Below are 19354 nucleotides of genomic sequence, written 5' to 3'. Positions count from 1 at the left end.
AGGACAAAATCATCCATACTGCAATGAATTTCATCTAGACTGCAACTAACCAACACCTGTAGGTCTGATGGCCCAGAACATCCACGTCGCCAGAGCCAGTTGCAGAACCAACAGCAGTACCATTCGACATCAAGAAGTTACCATCGAACCAACACCACCAGCCATGCATAAGTATAATCCAAGAATTGTTAGTTTTTGGCAAGAATTTGAATATATTTGTTAATGCATTTAATAAGTCACATTTTTATTATATCTTTATTGAACAATAAACATGATTAGTTAAACTATTGTTTTGTTTGCTTCCATTATAAATTTTCAGAGTTCATATCTAAGATTAGGACAAGAGGAACACACACCTTGGGAGAGACTGAGCTAAGCTAGGAGGGTGAACGATAGCTATCTTAGTTGGTTGAAATATTATTTTCGGATGGTATTTCAATTAGCTGGGGTATCCTATCGCGGCTTTTGTTTCCATGTTTATTTTCACACCAAGTTGTTCATATACCGAGTTGATCCTGTCGACCAGTCGTTGTAGACTTAAATAGGAATCCGCAATCAACACAGTGTCATCGACATATCTCATGCGGCTCTTCAGATAGAAACTCAGAATAAAGATTCATGTCCAAAATGGCAGGGGTGACAAAACACATCCTTGACTAACTCCCCTCCTAATTTCTACTTCTGCGGATGAGAAACCTTCGATCCTAACTCTGGCGTTTTGGCTCCAGTACAAGCTTTTTAGTAGTTTGATATCCTTCCCTTCTAAACCGACTTCTTGCCAACGTTCTAGTAGTAGTAGTCCAGGGCGGATCTGTTTTGAGATGGACGTTGAGAGGATTTTTTTGCAGAAATTGCTTAGAATTATTTCATATATTAATAATTGAGTTATCCTGCCACTCAAAAAGGTCCGGAATATTGTTTAAATAATCAAAATGTCAAAAAATGAAGGAAAAATTCGATTTTTTTCTTCGTTTTTTGATTATAACTTCAAAAGTACATATTCACTTCAGAGAAAAGTTGCACTAAAATAAAAGTTGCGTAATTAAATTTCCTACAATATAAGATTGGTTAAATTTTTTAAAAATTGTTACCCTTGTTGCAAAATAGCAATAATTGCGAAAAAAACATAAAAAACAAGTATTCGCATAGGACCTTCATATTTAACCCAGAAAAACTTTATGATACGATAAAACAATAATGTAAATTTAGTTAAGATCGGTTCAATAGATTTTTCAAAATAAATTTTGCAATCCAGCTTTCGCAAAAAAAATTCATTTTTTCAAAATGTTGCAGGACTGAAAATAAAGCAGATAGCAAGTTAATTTTTTTTACAAATAGAAGAATACTGTACCTTCCATTTGTAATTTGCAAAATTAAAATCGGTTAACTACCACGGCGTTAGGAATTTTTTTAAATAAACATTAATTTTTGGTGCTACGCGCAGGACAGCGGTGTTCGATTCACACAAGTTGATTTCAAACAAAATTTCTTCCAATCTTTATCTAATATAATATTTTCTTACTCTATATTTTGTTGTATGATCATATTTTAATTCCACAAAAATCAAACTAATTTGATTATTGTTTGCGAAAAATTGTTTAAACAATTGCATATTATGTTTAAATATAATACACTTTTATTTTCTAAGTTAAAATATATGAACAAAGAAAGTTTTTGCTAAAAAAAGTGATATTTCAAAGGACAGAGTATGTGTTTTTGTATGTATATACACCGTTCTTAGGCGTCAACGCCCTTCGGTAGGGATCTATGGGGGAATATCACCGAGCCGCAAGCCCTTATCCCTTGCCGTACTGCTCCCTCATAGGTCGATCAGATGCCCGCATATTCCAGTCTAAGCGCCAGATTCATATTTAGAATTTTATACTGACGCGTTAGCCTTTTTGTTTTCCGATGGCCTGGGCTGGGCTTGAACTCTCGTACCTCACGGCGAAGTGAAGTGCGGGTCAGCCGCTAGTCGCACTGAGCTATCCGATCGACAGTATGTGTTTTTACTTTGCAATAAAAAAAATTTATTTATTTATTTCGAAATGTACTAAAAATTAGAATTTATCAATCATTATCAAAGGTCCTTGGAACGCCCAATCAGAGCGAACGTATCCGCTGTCCTGCGAGTAGCACCAAAAATTAATGTTTATTTAAAAAAATTCCTGACGCCGCACAGTGGGGAGAGAAGAGCTAAAAAGTTGGCATAAAATGAAAATACTAAATGCAGTATTTTCTGTCGCATTCATTTTAATTAAATAGTACACAATCCTGCGTATGATTTGGCATCATTTTTTTCCCATTAAATCCCCTCCACCAGTTGCGACGCGTCATAGTTAACATGGTCCCGTGTTAACAATGCATAGGCCGCGATAACGTGATTCGACTTACGTTTGATCCACTTATTTCAAGTGAAAAGTTAATTTACTAGTAAAATTGACTACGGATATTTGATCTTCAGGAAAGTGACAATATTATTACAGATGTGATATAATAATTAAGTAAATACAGTCTCTTATAATATATTGTATAAAATTACCTGTACAAAATATCAAAATATGCATTTATCAAAAATAGCAAGTGATTTGTTAGTGTTCCCAGACTGATCCAACTTTAATTTTGTTATATTTTGAAAGCTTGAGTATTATTCTTTAAAAAGTCATTTTAACATTTTGCTCATATTTGCTCCTTTTTTCATAATTTTATTTTTTGTGAGGTTATGTTGACCTAATTAAATTGAATAACACTCTATTCTAATTTTTCGTTATTTGCATAATTCAAGCATAATAATTCAAGAAAGTGTAGTAGATGCAAAACAAATTAAGATGTATTCCACTTTTTGTTGATTAGTAGTGATCCATTGATCATAAGCAAAAGAAACATAAAAAGAAAGAAATTAGAACACCTGCCAGTGGAAGTACTGCATATTAGTGCATAATATATTATGTTCAAATCTCCGAATGTGCAAGATGTTGACGTCACATCTGATGATTCTGATGATGATCTGTAGTTTAAGTTTTTCAATATTTTATCTACAAAATGTTATGTTATTCTTATAAATATGCGGTAAGTGGTTTTAAAGAACAATTTGGTTAAGCAATTTTTCAAAAATAATGTTAACACAATTGTTTTGAGATATAAATAATATTAGATAATAATAAATAAATAAGATATAAAATAAAAATGACTAAACTTCAAATATCATTTAAATCAATATCGGTAGTAACTACGGACATTCAGCTTTGAAAATTTTGAGCAAAACATTTTTTGAACAAGCCATCCTTCAAGGGAAAATATTTGTAAAGCGAGGCTCAGGAAGAAGAAGACCATCCTGGTTAAAGAACTTCAGAACCTGCTTTAACACAACATCTGTGCAGCTTTTCCGCGCTGCTGCAGATAAAATAAAGATTGCCATCATGATCGCCAACATTCGTCACGGATAGGCACATTGAGAAGAAGAAGAAAACTTTGAAAAAACATCGTTTTTTTTATGTACACACAACTTATATTATTTGAAAAAAAAATTGGCCATAATATATCGACAATGATTTAATGCCAACTTATGTTGTCTCTTGCCCCACTGTGCGCCGTGGTAGTTAACCGATTTTAATTTGGCAAATTGCAAATGAAAGGTACAGTATTCTTTTATAATTAAAAAAAATCAACTTGCTGTCTGCTTGATTGTCAGTGCTGCAACATTTTGAAAAAATGATTTTTTTTGCGAAAGCTGGATTGCAAAATTTATTTTGCAAAATCTATTAAAAATTTACAGTATTGTTTTATCATATCATAAAGTTTTTCTGGATGAAATATGAAGGTTCTAAGTGTAGCATAAATGGTTGAAAAACGTAAAATGCGAATACTTGTTTTTTATGGTTTTTTCGAAATTATTGCTATTTTACAACAGGGGTGACAATTTTTAAAATTTTCAGTTAATCCTATATTGTAGGAAATTTAATTACGCAACTTTTATGTCGGTGCAACTTTTCTCTATAATCAAAAAACCAAGAAAAAAATCGAATTTATCCTTAATTTTTTGACATTTTGATTATTTAATTAACCAATGTTCCGGACCTTTTTGAGTGGGAGGATAACTCAAATATTATTATATGAGTTATTTTCAAGCAATTTCTGCAAAAAAATATGAGTCACCCCTCAACATCCAAATGTACTAATATTTTTACAGATGCGCCCTGGTCTATAGATCGTGTCTTACTCTATCAAATGCTTTATAAAAGTCTATGATGAATATCAATAGATCCTTCTGTTGGTTGTAGCATTTTGGACCAAAACTAATAAACTGAATGGGGCTTCTTTCGTTCCCATGCATGAAACTACTGATCGTCTCCGATGATGATTTCGCACTTTGTATATATTCGACTATGTACGACTTTTTCTGTATGACTCATCTCATAAGGCTTATCAGAAGGAACTCGCTGCAGTACTGTGGGTTTGGCTTCTTCGGTAGTGGGATGAATGTGAAATACAGTCTTGGGGTATTTTTCTTGGATCAGAAATGCAATAGGGAACTTGCACATAATATTTTTGCATAAAATTGTTAATTAATGTTTAAAAATGTTATTTGCAAAATATTACGTCTTAAAAATGAATAGTGTACGTACAACTGATAATAGTTCCGCGCCCAAAATTTCCATTTCAAACAACTTCAAAAGCGCAAGCTGGGGTCTGACGTCACCAACCACTGTGTTCTCGTTTGCCCGTTCGGTGAGCTATTGCATTGAATGCATTTTGCCATTGCTAGTTGTGCGTGTCGAATAACTGTCTTGTTTGCTCGGTGTTTATATTATTGTATTTAGTGTATAATATGCTTAATCAAAATGGAAAACAAATCTGCGGAATATAATTACTATATAGTGCCGGAATGCCAAAGCACAACTGTCAGAACATCCAACAAATATTTTTTTACTCTATCAGTAGAACCAAAAACGTCGATTGAAATGGCCAAAGGCATGCAGGCGAGATAAAAAGGATATTTCACAAAGTAGCAAAGGTCTTTATGTCTGTGAGAATCATTTCGATGTGAGTATTTATTTAATTAGGTACCTAATACTAATAAGACATTTTCTATTTCAAGAAAAAATATTAGGTAGTTGTTGTTTCATGAAAGGTGCCTACTTAAACTTGTTTATTTGTTGCTAATTGATAAATTCGACCGTTACTTGATGGAAGTTCATTTTATCTAACAATAAAACACTGAAAACGTTGTTTTTCTATACTTCCACAAAATTTATTACAACTATGTGACTACAGCTGTTTCGGCAGAGTGCCTTTCTCAAGTGATATAATTTACAATGTGTTTTCCTTTTTAAGTCTTTAACTGAAGAGGTTGAGGAGTGGGGACCTGTTTGTCTCGAGTAAATTGAAAAATACAGATATAATTCTGAATGACCAACTCGAGACAAACAGCTCCCCACTCCTCAACCTCTTCAGTTAAAGACTTTAAAAGGCAAACACATTGTAAATATATCACTTGAGAAAGGCACTCTGCCGAAACAGCTGTAGTCACATAGTTGTAATAAATTTTGTGGAAGTATAGAAAACAAACGTTTTCAGTGTTTTATTGTTAGATTTATTTGTTGCAGTTGGAAGAAGACATGGATAACTATATAAATTCAAGATTATGGGCGGTCCCAAAATTATCAAGTCAGGTGTTGTCCCGCACATATTTGATTGTTAACCAGACAGAAAACGAACTATTTCTGGGCCCATGAGGGAAGCAGCCCTTAAAAGGGTTAATCGACAGCTTCTTGAATATGCCGCTTCTACATCTAAGTCTGTTCTAGAGGACAATCATGATAAGAATGATAATGAGACAGTGTGATCCTAGTTTCACAAACTTAGTTCAACCAGGACCTGATTTAAACCAACCAGCTTTACCTCAAAAACTGAATAATGTATCGACACAGACTCACATCAAAATCAGAAGTAAAGGTATTAAGTTTCGTAACTTTAACGTCATTGCAGTTAATAAATAGTAATAAAGGTTATGGAGGAGAGAGTAGCAATTTTTATTTCACATAAAATTATATACAATCAGTAAATTATTAATCATAATTTTAATCCAAAAATTGAAGTTTGCGGAATCAATCCCACTTCTGGTAACAACAAACTGGCTATAGTAAGTCTATATAAACCCTCCGACGTTAGAGTGATATCCCAACGTTACATAAATTTATTTAGCCAAATGAAATCAACATTTTAGAGAAAAAGAATACTTACCTCACAAGCATCCATTGCTATGGTAGCTAAATAGTTGGGATCTTGTTTGTTCCAAGCAAGCCTCAATAAAGGTGTATGCGTGTGATCTTCATATATTATAGTTGAGTGTTCCAAATGTCTTAGATCAAACATTCTAACCGATCCATCAGCGCCTACGGAAGCAAACATATCTCTTCCACCTCCTGCTCGTGAAAATGCAATGTCATAAACTTCTTTATCGTGGGCTATAAGCTGGGTTTTTACATGGCCTGACACTAGGTTCACTCTACCCATTACCTAAAATAAACAAAACAGTTAACTGAAATAGTTAGCTGACAGTACTTAAAACTTAATATTTTTTAACATATGTTAACTCATAATGCAATACAATTTGAAACAGAAGATGTGAATTCCTGTTTTGTAATTTTGTATGGAATGTAATATTAAGAATAGTTTAATTTCATTCTTATGAGCTTGCTAACACTTAAACAAGATAATGTTTAACCCTTTCAGCACCACTGTAATACTTCCAGCCTTAGGGCCTATGCCAGCAGAAATATGTAATTTTGTTTGAAAGCTTACGTCACCGTGGACGCGTAAGCGCATACGGCACTGATCTATAGTCATATTTGGACGCGCGTACGCGTCACTGGAGCTAAAACGGTTAAATAATAAAATAATTCCCATTTTTAAGGAAAATTTAAAACAGATAGGTTGATACGGTGATACCGTGAACGACAGATCATGAATGCAATTATAGATTTTCTTGCCGAGTATTTCACCACTCTGTTATTTATTTATTCATGGGCAAGCCCTATTCAGATATAAATGTTGCAGTGTTCTAAATTATCATAATATAACATAACAAAGTGGTTTGAGAAAAAATAATTCTATGAGTAGTGCAGTAACAAAACAGAAAAAAAGAATAAGATAACATATAGGTCAGTACAATTACAAACAAAAGATAACACATAAATCAATTCAGAAATGTTCCAAGGTGTAACGGTTTTGAGTTATCTAATACATACAGGTCATGTAACACTAATCACAATACAAAAGTTCTGGCCGAAAGTATTAAAAAGTTAGGGAATAAATATGATTTTTAAAGCGGGAAACTGATGTATTAAAAATTTCGAGGTTATTTAATGAGTTAGCTAATCGAAGAGTTCTAGGAATAAATGTGTTGTAAGAATAATTGAATCTATGAAAAGAAACATAAAAGGTTTGCACCTGCCTAGTCGACTGGGGACAAATAGAGATATTTTGGAAAGAAGCTCGGGGCAGTTACACAGCCCGTTGATAATTTTAAATAAAATTATTAAGTCTCTTTGTTTTCTGCGTACCTCAAGAGGAGGTAAGTATGCGCTCTATTGCAGAATAGTCGTAGTATACATGCATCTTAGTGGCAGTATATCTCAGAAAATTGTGTTGGACAGCCTCAAGTTTCAGTTTATGAGTAAAGTAATAGGGGACCAAATCGTGGAACAGTAATCAAAATGAGATCTAACCAGGGAGAAATAGAGGGATTTAATAGCTGAGATGTTAGTAAAGTCTTTGGTTTTTATAAAGCCAAGCATCTTCATAGATTTCTGTATTGCACTAGAAATGTGTCATTTATAGCTAAGGGCGGAGTCAAGGATCACACCTAGATCCTTAGTTTCAGAGGCAGAATGTAAGGTCAGATTATTTATACTATATTCGAAGATGATTGGATGAAATACATACATACCATTTTGCATACACCAGTTAGATAGGCGATCAATATCACCTTGTAGACTAAGTGAATCAGCCTCACATGTGATTATTTTAAAACATTTTAAATCATCAGCGAATAACAAAGTTTCACTTACTTGGAAACAGGGTATTAGATCATTAATAAATATATTAAACAACAGAGGTCCAAAGTGTGATCCTTATGGTACACCTGAGGTAACAGAGATGGTATGAGAATAGTAATGATTAACCCTGACAATTTGCGATCTTTGCGTAAGATAGCTCTTGAGCCACTTCAATATAAGGCCACCAACTCCGTATAAATAAAGTTTATGAATCAAGATCTCATGATTAACTTTGTCGAAAGCTTTGGAAAAGTCAGTATACACAGTGTCAACTTATAAACCCCTCTCAAGAGCATCTGTCAAAAAAAAATCAACATATGTTATGATTATGAGGCCCAATTCTGCTGATTTTTTGGATGTAAATCCAAATTGTTGGACGCGATAGAATGAAGCTGAATGTTTTAAGGAAAGTAGGGGGAATTCCATCAGGACCAGGACCTTTGTTGGTATTAAGTTCAGACAGTTTTTCGTAGATTTTTGAAATTTCAATGTGATAATTAGACACATTAACCAAAGGGGAAATCTGGGTTACATGCGGATGTAAGGATTGGTTTGTATAGACGGAAGACAATTGATTAGAAAAAAGATTAACAATATCAGTTTCATTGAAGGCAGTACGATCTCCAAGAGTCATTGTACATATTAGGTATAGCGTTATTTTCCCTTTTACTATTTACAAATTTCCAAAAGGATTTAACGTTATTAATAATATAATGTTTGGTGCGTTGAATGTAATCGGCATAACACTCTCTTGATAAAAATTTACATCTAGTTCTTAAGTTACTACATGCTACATAACTTTCTGGATACCTTGTGCTCTTGTATATCTTGTGCGCCGATTTCTTCTCGTGAAGCAACTTCTTCAGCTCAGAGGAGTGCCAGCATGGATATTTCTTATCACAGATTTAATTATTATATTAGGACTGTTTTCCTTTATTTTTCCTTCTTAAAAAGTACAGAGGATAAATAATTTGATAATTAATAATTTTAGTTCCAGCCTCATTTGACTTACAATTCATATATTCATATATATATGGGTCATTCCACGAATATACGACTCTCTTGGATTATCGCGACTACAAATATTTTAGTGTACAACATAGGAAGTACGAAAGTAAATGGCTCTAATAATTATTCCAATAAACAGCAATGTAATTTTCAATTTACTTTCATTCTTCTTATTTTCGTCGTCATCATAGTTAACAGCATTTAAATTGTGCTCCTACAAAAAGTTAGTTTTTTTTAGTCAATTCTGCTTGGAAAATTTTGTACTGGATATCAATCCGTAGTGTTTTGCTCATACTATCCAGTGATTATAATTTTGATGCATGTTACTCATGGAAAAGTAGTGTTTTATGCATTTAAAGTTCCATTTTAAAATTTCTTATATTTTTTTTCATATCAATTAGTGTATCTGAATATCAGTTTGTATACAACTTTTTGTTGTTCATACTGGTTTATCACTTATAAATCAAGTCTATTGTGGCCAGTCATCAATTAATTGTTTGGATTTAAAACCAGTGGTGTGCCTAAAATAAATTTCCAGTTTTATCATTTTACATTATCAACATGTCACCAGATGGAAAGTGTGCTAAATGCAATATTGATTGTGTCTTCAAGGAGAGCAAAAATGATACATTTGGTTTTCCATGTGATTTATGCAAGAAAATATATTGTAAAAAGTGCTCCAATTTATCAGCATCTGAAATTAGAGTAGTGGTAATGGTTTCACGGGTTTTACCATTCTATTGTCGTAACTGCAGGGACAATTTAATCAACATTATTGACATAATTAAGCGTGTAAGTGACTTGGAAGTTGAAATACATAACAAATCATCTGAATCCAAAGGAAATTTAATTGCGTTAGAACAAATAATTATTAAGATAGAGGATATTCTCTCTTCAAATGGAACTCAATTGCCCAATTCATCAATCAATACGGATTGTTATAACGCCTCATTCCTTACCAATAAGATACAGCAAGTGACAAATCCTGCTTCCATGAACATCGACTCATTCTTAACTGAAATAGAAGATCGTCGTCAACGATCTAAAAATCTAATTGTTTATAATTTGCCTGAATCTGATGCTGCTTCCCAAGTGGACAAGTCTAAAATGGATCAGGATAAAGTTGTTACGATTTTAAAATCCATATCAGATAATTTTAACATCAAGACAACTTTCAGAATCGGTAAAATTAATACTAATAACGATAGAACTAGACCTATTAAAATAATTTTGGATTCTGATGATGTTACTAATATTTTAAAAAATAAGCATAAACTTCATTCCACTATTCATAACAACGTGCAGTTAAGATCTGATTTGACTATTCAACAACGTTCACATCTTTCCATTGTAAGATCTGAGTTAGCTGATACGACTTAATAAGGGGGAAGCTGACATCACTATCAAATATGTTAAAGGGGTGCCTAAAATTGTGAATTCAAAAAACTATTGTACAAGAATAATGTTATTAACGATCTTAAGCTCTATAATCCAAGTAAATCCAAATCAAGTAAATCCCAACACGTTGAACTTACATGTTACTACCAAAATGTACGTGGTCTAAATAGCAAAGTTGCATTATTTAATGCTAACGTTAGTGATTGTGAATTCGACATCATAGCATTAAGTGAAACGTGGTTGCACGGTGATGTTTCGAGCATGGAACTCTTTCCGAATAATTATGTCGTATATAGAAAGGACCGAAAATTCCATGTGGTGGATAAGGTGAAGGGTGGTGGTGTAGTGCTTGCGTTAAAAGACTTCATAAAATCCGAAATATTGGATATTACGGCTTTCGACGCTTAATTTCCACTAATTGGTCTAATCATATAGGATAGGTTAAGTTTAGTTGACTTTGAATATTTTTTCGATTGTTTACGGCAACTTGATTATTTATATAATAACTCCATATTACTAGGCGATTTTAATGTTCCAAAGTTCATTGATATGATATGTCTGATTTCCAAAATTCTGTAGTTTTAAGTTTTGCGGGCTCTACTGGCCTTGGACAATTTAACAATGTTGTTAATCATTTGGGTAGACTGCTAGATTTAGTCTTATCTCATTTCAGTTGGGAAGTGAAGCATGATGACTCACCTTTGGTCTATGAAGACTCTCATCACCAAGCTCTTCAAATTACATTTACGGATATATTTGTAAAAGAGCCTAAATTTAGGTATGGTTCTGAGCAAATAACTTATAACTTTAAAAAAGCAAATTTTCCTGCTTTATATCGAGAACTTTACGAAACGGATTGGAATTTTCTGGATACTACTAATGACGTTAATGTAATTTTAAGTAATTTTTATGATAAAATGTTTTCTTCGTTTAATAAGTATATTCCAGTTTATAAAAATTTTAGTCATAAATATCCACCCTGCTCTGATGCTGACATCATCACCTTAACGATGGTCATTTTCTGCACAGTGAACTGAACCGCGTACATGAATGGTGTAAGGAAAATCATCTGAATCTTAATGCCAATAAGTGCAAAGTAGTTAGTTATTCCAGGAAACAGTCTACTATATACCATCCTTATATTATTGATGACAATGAACTGGAACGTTTGAATAAAATTAAAGACCATGGAGTTATATTTGATCACAAACTCACTTTTGTTGAACATGTTAATATAAAGGTTAAAGAAGCACTTATATCTTATGGATTTATAATTAGAAATAGTCGAAATCTCACTAATACTAAGGCCATTAAATTATTGTTTTACACTTTTGTACGCTGTAAACTGGAATATGCCTCTATCATTTGGTCACCATTTTATGATGTACATATCCAAATTATAGAAGGGGTACAGCGTAAATTTTTAAAATTTTTGTTTTTCAAAATTAATGGTATATATCCTAGGAGGGGTATCAGCAATAAAGAGTTATGTAGCGGTTTGGACGTAGTATATTTAGAATCTAGACGAATTAATGCCTCCCTGGTATTCCTGTACAAGCTACCACATAATCTCATTGACAGCCCTGATATCCTTCGACAAATCAATTTTAACGTTCCGTTTTATCCAGTAAGAAATTCGATTACATTCAGAAATACACAAGCTAGAACTAACCTTATGTTGAATTCTCCTATATTCGTCATGTGCAGCTATTATAATGCCTTAAGTATTTACTGCGATATATTTAACTGCAGTTTAAAGCAACTTATTTCTATGGCCAAGATCTACCTAGGTGATTAATAATTTATTTCTTTACGTTCAAATTTAGTTTTGTAAAATTTTTGATGTGTTACTGGTACCTATGAATTACTAATATTTCATTTAATTTTTTTGTGTAATATTTTGTCCTGTAAATGGATTCTGTTGGACAATAAACGCTATTATTATTATTTTACACAGCAAAATATACGTTGTTGAGATAATCCCAGAGGGTTGTCTATTCGTGGAATAGGGCATAGTTGCATCTTTGGTAGTTATTTTAAAAATTACACCAAAAGGATGAAATGATTTGATTCTAGTTCAGTGCCTCTACACAGGTGCTCTGATGAGATTAAGTTAAAATCGAAATATGTATAAGCACATAGTGGAGGCCCTGTTCTGTAATCAAAACTGAATCATCTTTACATTTTGTTTATATTTTTATTCACTTTTGTGGGTATAAAAGGAACTAGTTCACTAAAGACTATTATCACTGTGAATGACAACTTGTGAATGCAATTATAGATTTCCTTGTCGAGTATTTTTCCACTCTGTTCTGCTTTATTTTTACATCTTAAAAAGCGCAGAGGATAAATAATTCGAATTGCAGTCCCTGACTCATTTGACTTACTAATCTATTCAACTAATTTTTCACTAAGGCAGTGAAGGTGTTAAAAGTATATTTTGTTAAAAATTCAAATAAAAAATAATACATACTACAAATAATTATCATATTATTACTATTTACTCATAGAAAAACTTACTTGGCCAGTTTCAAGTCCCCAAATAGTACAAGTTGTGTCAATGGAAGATGTACCAACTAAGTTTGGATCTACTTCATTCCAATCGAAACTAGTTAATGGTGCACAAAAATCGGAATTTTTATTATTGTTTAAGACACACTCTAGTCTTGTGTCTGGCTCTCCTGCTCTCCAAACCCTCAAATAATCTCCACTGAAAATGAAATACGGCTTTAGAATGATATCATTACTATTAACCTTTAACAGGAAAGGTCACACTTTTATTTCTTGTCATTGATATTTTCATCTTAACTTTCATTATTAATTATTTCCATTCCGTCCATAACTCTAAATTACTCTCATGATTGGAATCAACAGGATCCTGAAAGATATCAGTATCACTAGCATCATTAACAATCTCATACCAGTTCATAACATTTCTTCAAAATCTTGGTCCAAAACAGATATTTTTTTTTTGAGGAACTAGCCATACAGCTAGCAATAATGACTCAATAACATGAACAGAGAGGTTTGTCTCACAAGCTATGATCTTCTTCTATAGTTTGTCTTTAAACCAAGAGGAGTAAACTAAAAAGACAGATTCACACCCAAGAAAGTCACTAGAAAAATCACTAAATACATCTTCTTTTTTAGTTGATCATATCGGCCTTCAATGGTAATCCATTCGTATTATATTATACTAATACGTCACTAAAGGGTTTTAAAAACAACTCCTTTTTATATAAAAGTAGACTAAAAATCTAAAAATTAAAGGGATAACATATAAAACACAAAAAATCGCCGATATAACTTAATTAACCTATGAAATATCAGAAGTGTCAACATTTCATAAATGTCATTAATCATGAATGTCAAAATTTAATAACAGTGGAGTAAACTTGCCTGGCTCGCTATTCTCGACATCACTCGCAATTAGCGCGTATACGTAAGATGCGAAGGATTGATTTGCGAACATTTCCTAAAAATGGTATTATTGACCACCGTTCGCAGAAACAAGCGACCGTTCGCATTGTTCACGCCTTAAAAAAACCTTATATAAAGATTTTTCTAAAATTAAATCTGTAGCTTCTATAATTTTTTATTTACAACGCTAAAGTCAACCTTCTCACAAACATTGGCATACTGTAAACTAGCGTACGGCAAAGTGCACAGTTGAGTTATTTTAATGTAATTCTTTAACTAATCGATCAAATGAAATTTTACAAATTGAACATGAAAGAAGAATACTCAAGCTATCTTAGAATTATAATAAAAAGAAACAAAATGTATGGGTATAAGTACGGTGTGGGCTGAAAGTGAGACTTACATGAATTTTGTTTAAAAATGATTTAAAAATGTGTAACTAATACAATTTTTCTTATAAAACTCTCAATTTTACACAAATTACCTTTCAATTATCTTACTAAACGATGTTTCATTCAAAAAAAAATCTCAAATATTTAATTCAAATGATATGACGTCTCAAAAAATGTAATTTTTGAAAACTTCATAGTTTTACAGAATTAACACCACTTTTTGACGGTATTACTCAATTTTCAACAGATCTATTACAGTTTTATAAGTGTTTTTTTAAAGCTCAGGATGTAGTCTTTAAAATGCACTAAATTATTTTACTTTAGAAATAAAATAAAGTATTTATTTTTGAGAAAATTAAGAAAGATAACAAAAATGTAATACAAAAACCGAAAATTGCCAGCTAAAAAATGTTTATACAAAGTGATCAAAACTTTTTTCTGTAAAACTTATCTAAAATACATTTAATAATAAGCTTCAACAATAATAAATGTTCAACAAAAAAATTTTTTTTTAGCTCTTATACAGTATGTCTGTGTAAGTTGGAACCCATTGATAAATTTTTTATTATCAGTCTTACGAAAAAAAGGTTATTCTTTATAAAATACTCAGCAACGTATATAATCTAAGATGCAACCATCAAATATAAAATTTTATTAATTTTATACGAGGTATGTCAAAAAATATGAATTTCACTCAAGAGTAAAGTACCTTTATATTTCACAATATCGAAAATTGTTATAAAGAAAAGTTGTGTGGAATTACAAAATATGTTTCAGTGTTCAACTACATCCTTCTAATTAAAATATTGTGAATAATAAAGGCACTTGACTCTTAACAAAAATTCATATTTTTATATACCTCGTATAAAACTGAAAATGTTTGATATCTGATAGTTGTATCATAGATTTTAGAACACGTAGAGCATTTTACGAAGAATAACTTTTTTTCGTAAAATTGATAATAAAATAGTTACAATAATTGTAATAAAATGATGATGGGTATCCGTAATTTGAGAAAAAATTGAATTTTTTTTTCGATTAGAATAATGTAGAGTTGGTGCAAAACCTCGTGAACCTTGAAAATGCGCATGTATAACCGAAATAAAATGAAGCCTAAAAACATACCACTATTTTATTTGCTGGGAATTGCGCGACATGGTCCCATCTACACCCTGATATTTTCAGTAATGTCGGATTCAATTGTTTCGTTCGTATATTGACGTCACCAAATGAATGAATTAGGTTCACGAGATTTTGTAACAGCAATAATTGTATATTAAAACAGTTTTTAATTTCACACAACTTTTCATAATCACATTTCATAATTTCATAATCACATTTTTTGATATTCTGGAATAAAAAGGTACTTTACTCTTTAAAAAAATTCATATTTTTGACCTAACTCATATAAAATTGATAAAATTTGATATCTGGTGATTGAGTTTTAGATTTTTGACTATCCAGAGTATTTTATGAAGAATAACTTTTTTTCGTAAAATTGATAATAAAAAAGTTTTCCATGTGCTTCCTAGCTACGCAAACATACTGTATAAGAATTTTTAAATTGTAATGCCATATTCGGATTTAGCATAAGCAAAAACAAAATAGGAACATATCATATTTGATCAAAGTAAAATGATGAATTCAACGATATTTTTAAAATTATTTATACAAAACAATTGTTATTGCTTAAACAATTAATAAACAATTAGCAGCCAAATCTGCGAGTAGAACTTTTTACTTTAACATGTCTATAAACTAACAAGAACAGTTTTAGAAAAATATAAGCTTGTTTTAATTATTCCGAAACAATGCATGTTTTAATTCTAATTGCACTCCCCTATTAATGAATGAATAAAATTATATAATAACTTATCGCACCAATTATTATTCTACCTAAAAGTCACAGCAACAATTAAATATATTATACAATCTCCAAATTACATTTAAAAATAAACATAAAACATTACAATCTTCACTTGCGAAGATGATGCGAATGATTATAAGCACTCGTACTGAGTTTGGAAGGTTCGCAATGTTGCGAGTGCTCAAGAATACAGAAAACTCTATTTTGTTCACATCGTTCAGTCTTGCGAATGACATTTGTACTTATGAGTGGTCAAGAATAGCGCCCCTGAGGTTGGACCAATTACAAACAAGCATCTCAGCGCGGTAAATTAGAATTACTCCTCTTGGTTTATAAACAGACCATAGTTCCATGACTGTTATCGATGGTTGGATATCATCTTGGCTACCAGCTACTGTATTGGCCAATTCTCGACTTTATTGACATCAATTTTGAACAATCATGTGGTTGATTTTTCATACCATTGCCTTTTTTAAGCCATGATTTTCTTGGATCTTTTCCTGAATGATCAGATGTAAAATTAATTTTATTATAAAATATGAAAATTACGTTTAATTTGAAATCCTTGATATTTTCAGGGTATCCCATGTGACCAAAGGATTCCAGCTAAACTATGATCACTTTATTTTATATTTCAAGCACTATTTTTAGTATTGATTCAAAATTTAATGGACGGGCAACTGACCAGTCTGATTAGGTGTAGCTAACTTGTTGGTTATGAAAAACAGTGATAACAAATCTCTACACCAGTTCCAAAGTGTAATAGGTAAGTCAGGAATCATTAGTCACGAGAAAACAGGGTAACAACTCGAATTGTCACACTTTGGAACTAAACTAATTACTGTTTTATGACAAAGCATGTACTTGACATATTCACAGAACCTTATTATAGAGTTGTTACTCTTTAGAACTCGTAAATATTGGTTATTGGAGCACCTTCCAATACTTGGCGTCAGTAGTACTGTGTTACGAAATGAACAATTTAACTTCCTGGTAGCAGCCTAGTGGTGCTTGTTCAAGATGTGCAACAAAAGTTTCAAGAACATTATTTATAAAGTTTGATTACACGCATTAACTTAAATCTATTACCTAGTTGCCAAGAGATCAGGAAAAATTCCTTTACTGTCGGGTATCCACATGATTTTAGTGGTTGGATATGGATGATCAAAGGTGCTTTTTGCAGAAAACTCGCTACTGTCTTCATCTAATGAAACTACTTGAACTTTGTTGTTATACTCTTCTACAAAACTTCCAAGAGCCAGCCGAAACCTTTTGTCAGGTCGTACAGACCAGTTCATACTATAAAGAGGCCATGGGGCTATATATTTGTAAATTTCTTTACGTTTTCCCCCAGGGACAACCCCTGAATGGGCCATTTCTAAAAAGTAAAGGAGAAGTAAATATTTTATAAGTATAATATACAGTCTACTTACTTGAAAATACTTGGTTTCTGGAATGTATTTGAAATTCTTGTTATTTATAAAACCAATATTATTTGTTTATAATAAAGTCGGCTTGAACTTGACAAATGGCACATGACATAAGAAATTTTTCACAACCTGTCAGTAATCCCGATGCTCAGTTGCCAGATCCAGCCATTTGTCTCTGGCATTCACGATATTCGAAAATAAAAATAGTATTCTCAATACATCTTTGTAACCTCCTCTAATACTCGGACCTACAACTCATGTTTTAACATTGTTTAAAATTAGTGAAGTTAAAAGATCATATCGAGACTCTCAGATCATCTTATATAGTTAATTCATTTCTTTAGGATCTATATTTTATAACAATTTTTTACTTGTTTACTCGATAATATCTTATTTGCTCTATTAACCCTTAAACGCCCAACCTTTTTTAGGTTCCATGTACGCCCAAGGGTGGGTAAAAAATGTCCACCTCGAAAATAGCTAATATATTTATTGAGAGTTGTTGGAAATGGATTAAACTTAATAATCCTATGGTTAATAAACACAGCATCTTCTAAAATATTAATATAAACAATTTACAAACCCTACAACAAAATTACAATGTACATCAAAATTAACATAGCAGTAAAAGCCAGTAATTCAGATTTGTCGATTTTCTCCACATTCTTCCTTTCAACCTCCTCATTGGCGGATAATTATGTAGATTTAGTAACAAGTTTTACCAAGGGTGTACTTCTTATGCCCACCTATATTTAACTCAAGATTTTTACTTTTATTTTCAAAAATATCGGTAGAACCAAATTAACATTCGATAAAGGGCTCTCTTTTTAACAATAAATATTTTTTAAAAAAAATTTAAACACGTAATAAATATATTACAAGGGAATACGCATTAGGTGGACATTTTTTACCCACCCTTGGGCGTTTAAGGGTTAATTTGCTTTATATTAACTAGCACCTTCAGTCTTCAAAAAAATTAAATTGTAATCATTTCCATATTAAATTTCTGCAGTAAGATTCATTTCACGTTTAATTTGAAATCCTTGATCTTTTCAAGTCTTGTTTTAATTCCCTTCATTAACATACTGACCTTTCGGAATAAGAGCAAGAACCCTAGCTAATACAGTTAATAGAGATTACTCTACATGTAATTAAACTAAACAGATTCTTTTTATTGGTAGAATTTACCACCTATACTTGCCTACTGCTGCTTTATAAACCAAGTAGTATTGCTCACTTAATATTTTCTTTGTATCCCTCTTCCTCACCTTCCATCAATTCCTAATAGTTCTATCTTTCATCCCACATAGTTTTCATTTCTACGTCTAACGTGGCCAAACCATTGAAGTCCCTGTTCTTGAATCTTTTTTGAAACTGAATTACCCCGGCTCTTTCCCAAATCAAATCGTTACTGATCCTCTCTCGTCTAGTATTACTCAGCATCCACCATAATATTTTCATTTCAGCTATCTCCATCTTCTTTATATGCCACTCTTCACCGCTGTATACCAACGCAAACCTCACCACATTCTTGTATACCTTTCCTTTCAGCCCTTCCCCGATTTTTTGATCACAGTTCACAGTGTACCCCACTCATTTTGTGGGCAATTTTTAGATCTAGTGTCCCATTGCTCATTATATGTACGAGTCAAGTTATTTAAATTCTCCTACTCGTTCTAGTTTTTCTCCAAGCAATTCTATTTCCCCAACCATTCCTCCTCCTCCTTAACACATATGCTTCGTTTTCGACCTACTACCCGTAAGTCTTCCCTCTAGCCC

General features: G+C 32.1%; 1 protein-coding gene across 2 annotated transcripts in view; it reads right to left on the bottom strand.

Annotated features, from left to right (window-relative positions):
* Positions 1-17811, bottom strand: part of LOC114340216 (DDB1- and CUL4-associated factor 7) — a 39331-nt gene extending 21520 nt beyond the window's left edge. The window contains exons 1-4 of one of the 2 annotated variants that reach the window (XM_028290935.1): positions 17579-17811; positions 17235-17523; positions 12987-13176; positions 6244-6519 (exon numbers count right to left, since the gene is read on the bottom strand). In XM_028290935.1, the coding sequence (XP_028146736.1) occupies positions 6244-6519; positions 12987-13176; positions 17235-17521 (753 nt within the window). In that variant the 5' untranslated portion in view covers positions 17522-17523; positions 17579-17811. The remainder of the gene's footprint in view (positions 1-6243; positions 6520-12986; positions 13177-17234; positions 17524-17578) is intronic. The other variant, XM_028290936.2, reaches the window with a different exon arrangement.
* Between the last annotated feature and the right edge of the window lie 1543 nt (positions 17812-19354).

The sequence above is a fragment of the Diabrotica virgifera genome, chromosome 2 (assembly GCF_917563875.1).
Source record: "Diabrotica virgifera virgifera chromosome 2, PGI_DIABVI_V3a".
NCBI lineage: Eukaryota > Metazoa > Arthropoda > Insecta > Coleoptera > Chrysomelidae > Diabrotica > Diabrotica virgifera.
Note: the sequence above shows the minus strand (reverse complement) of the source record. Positions and strands in the feature narration are given on the sequence as shown.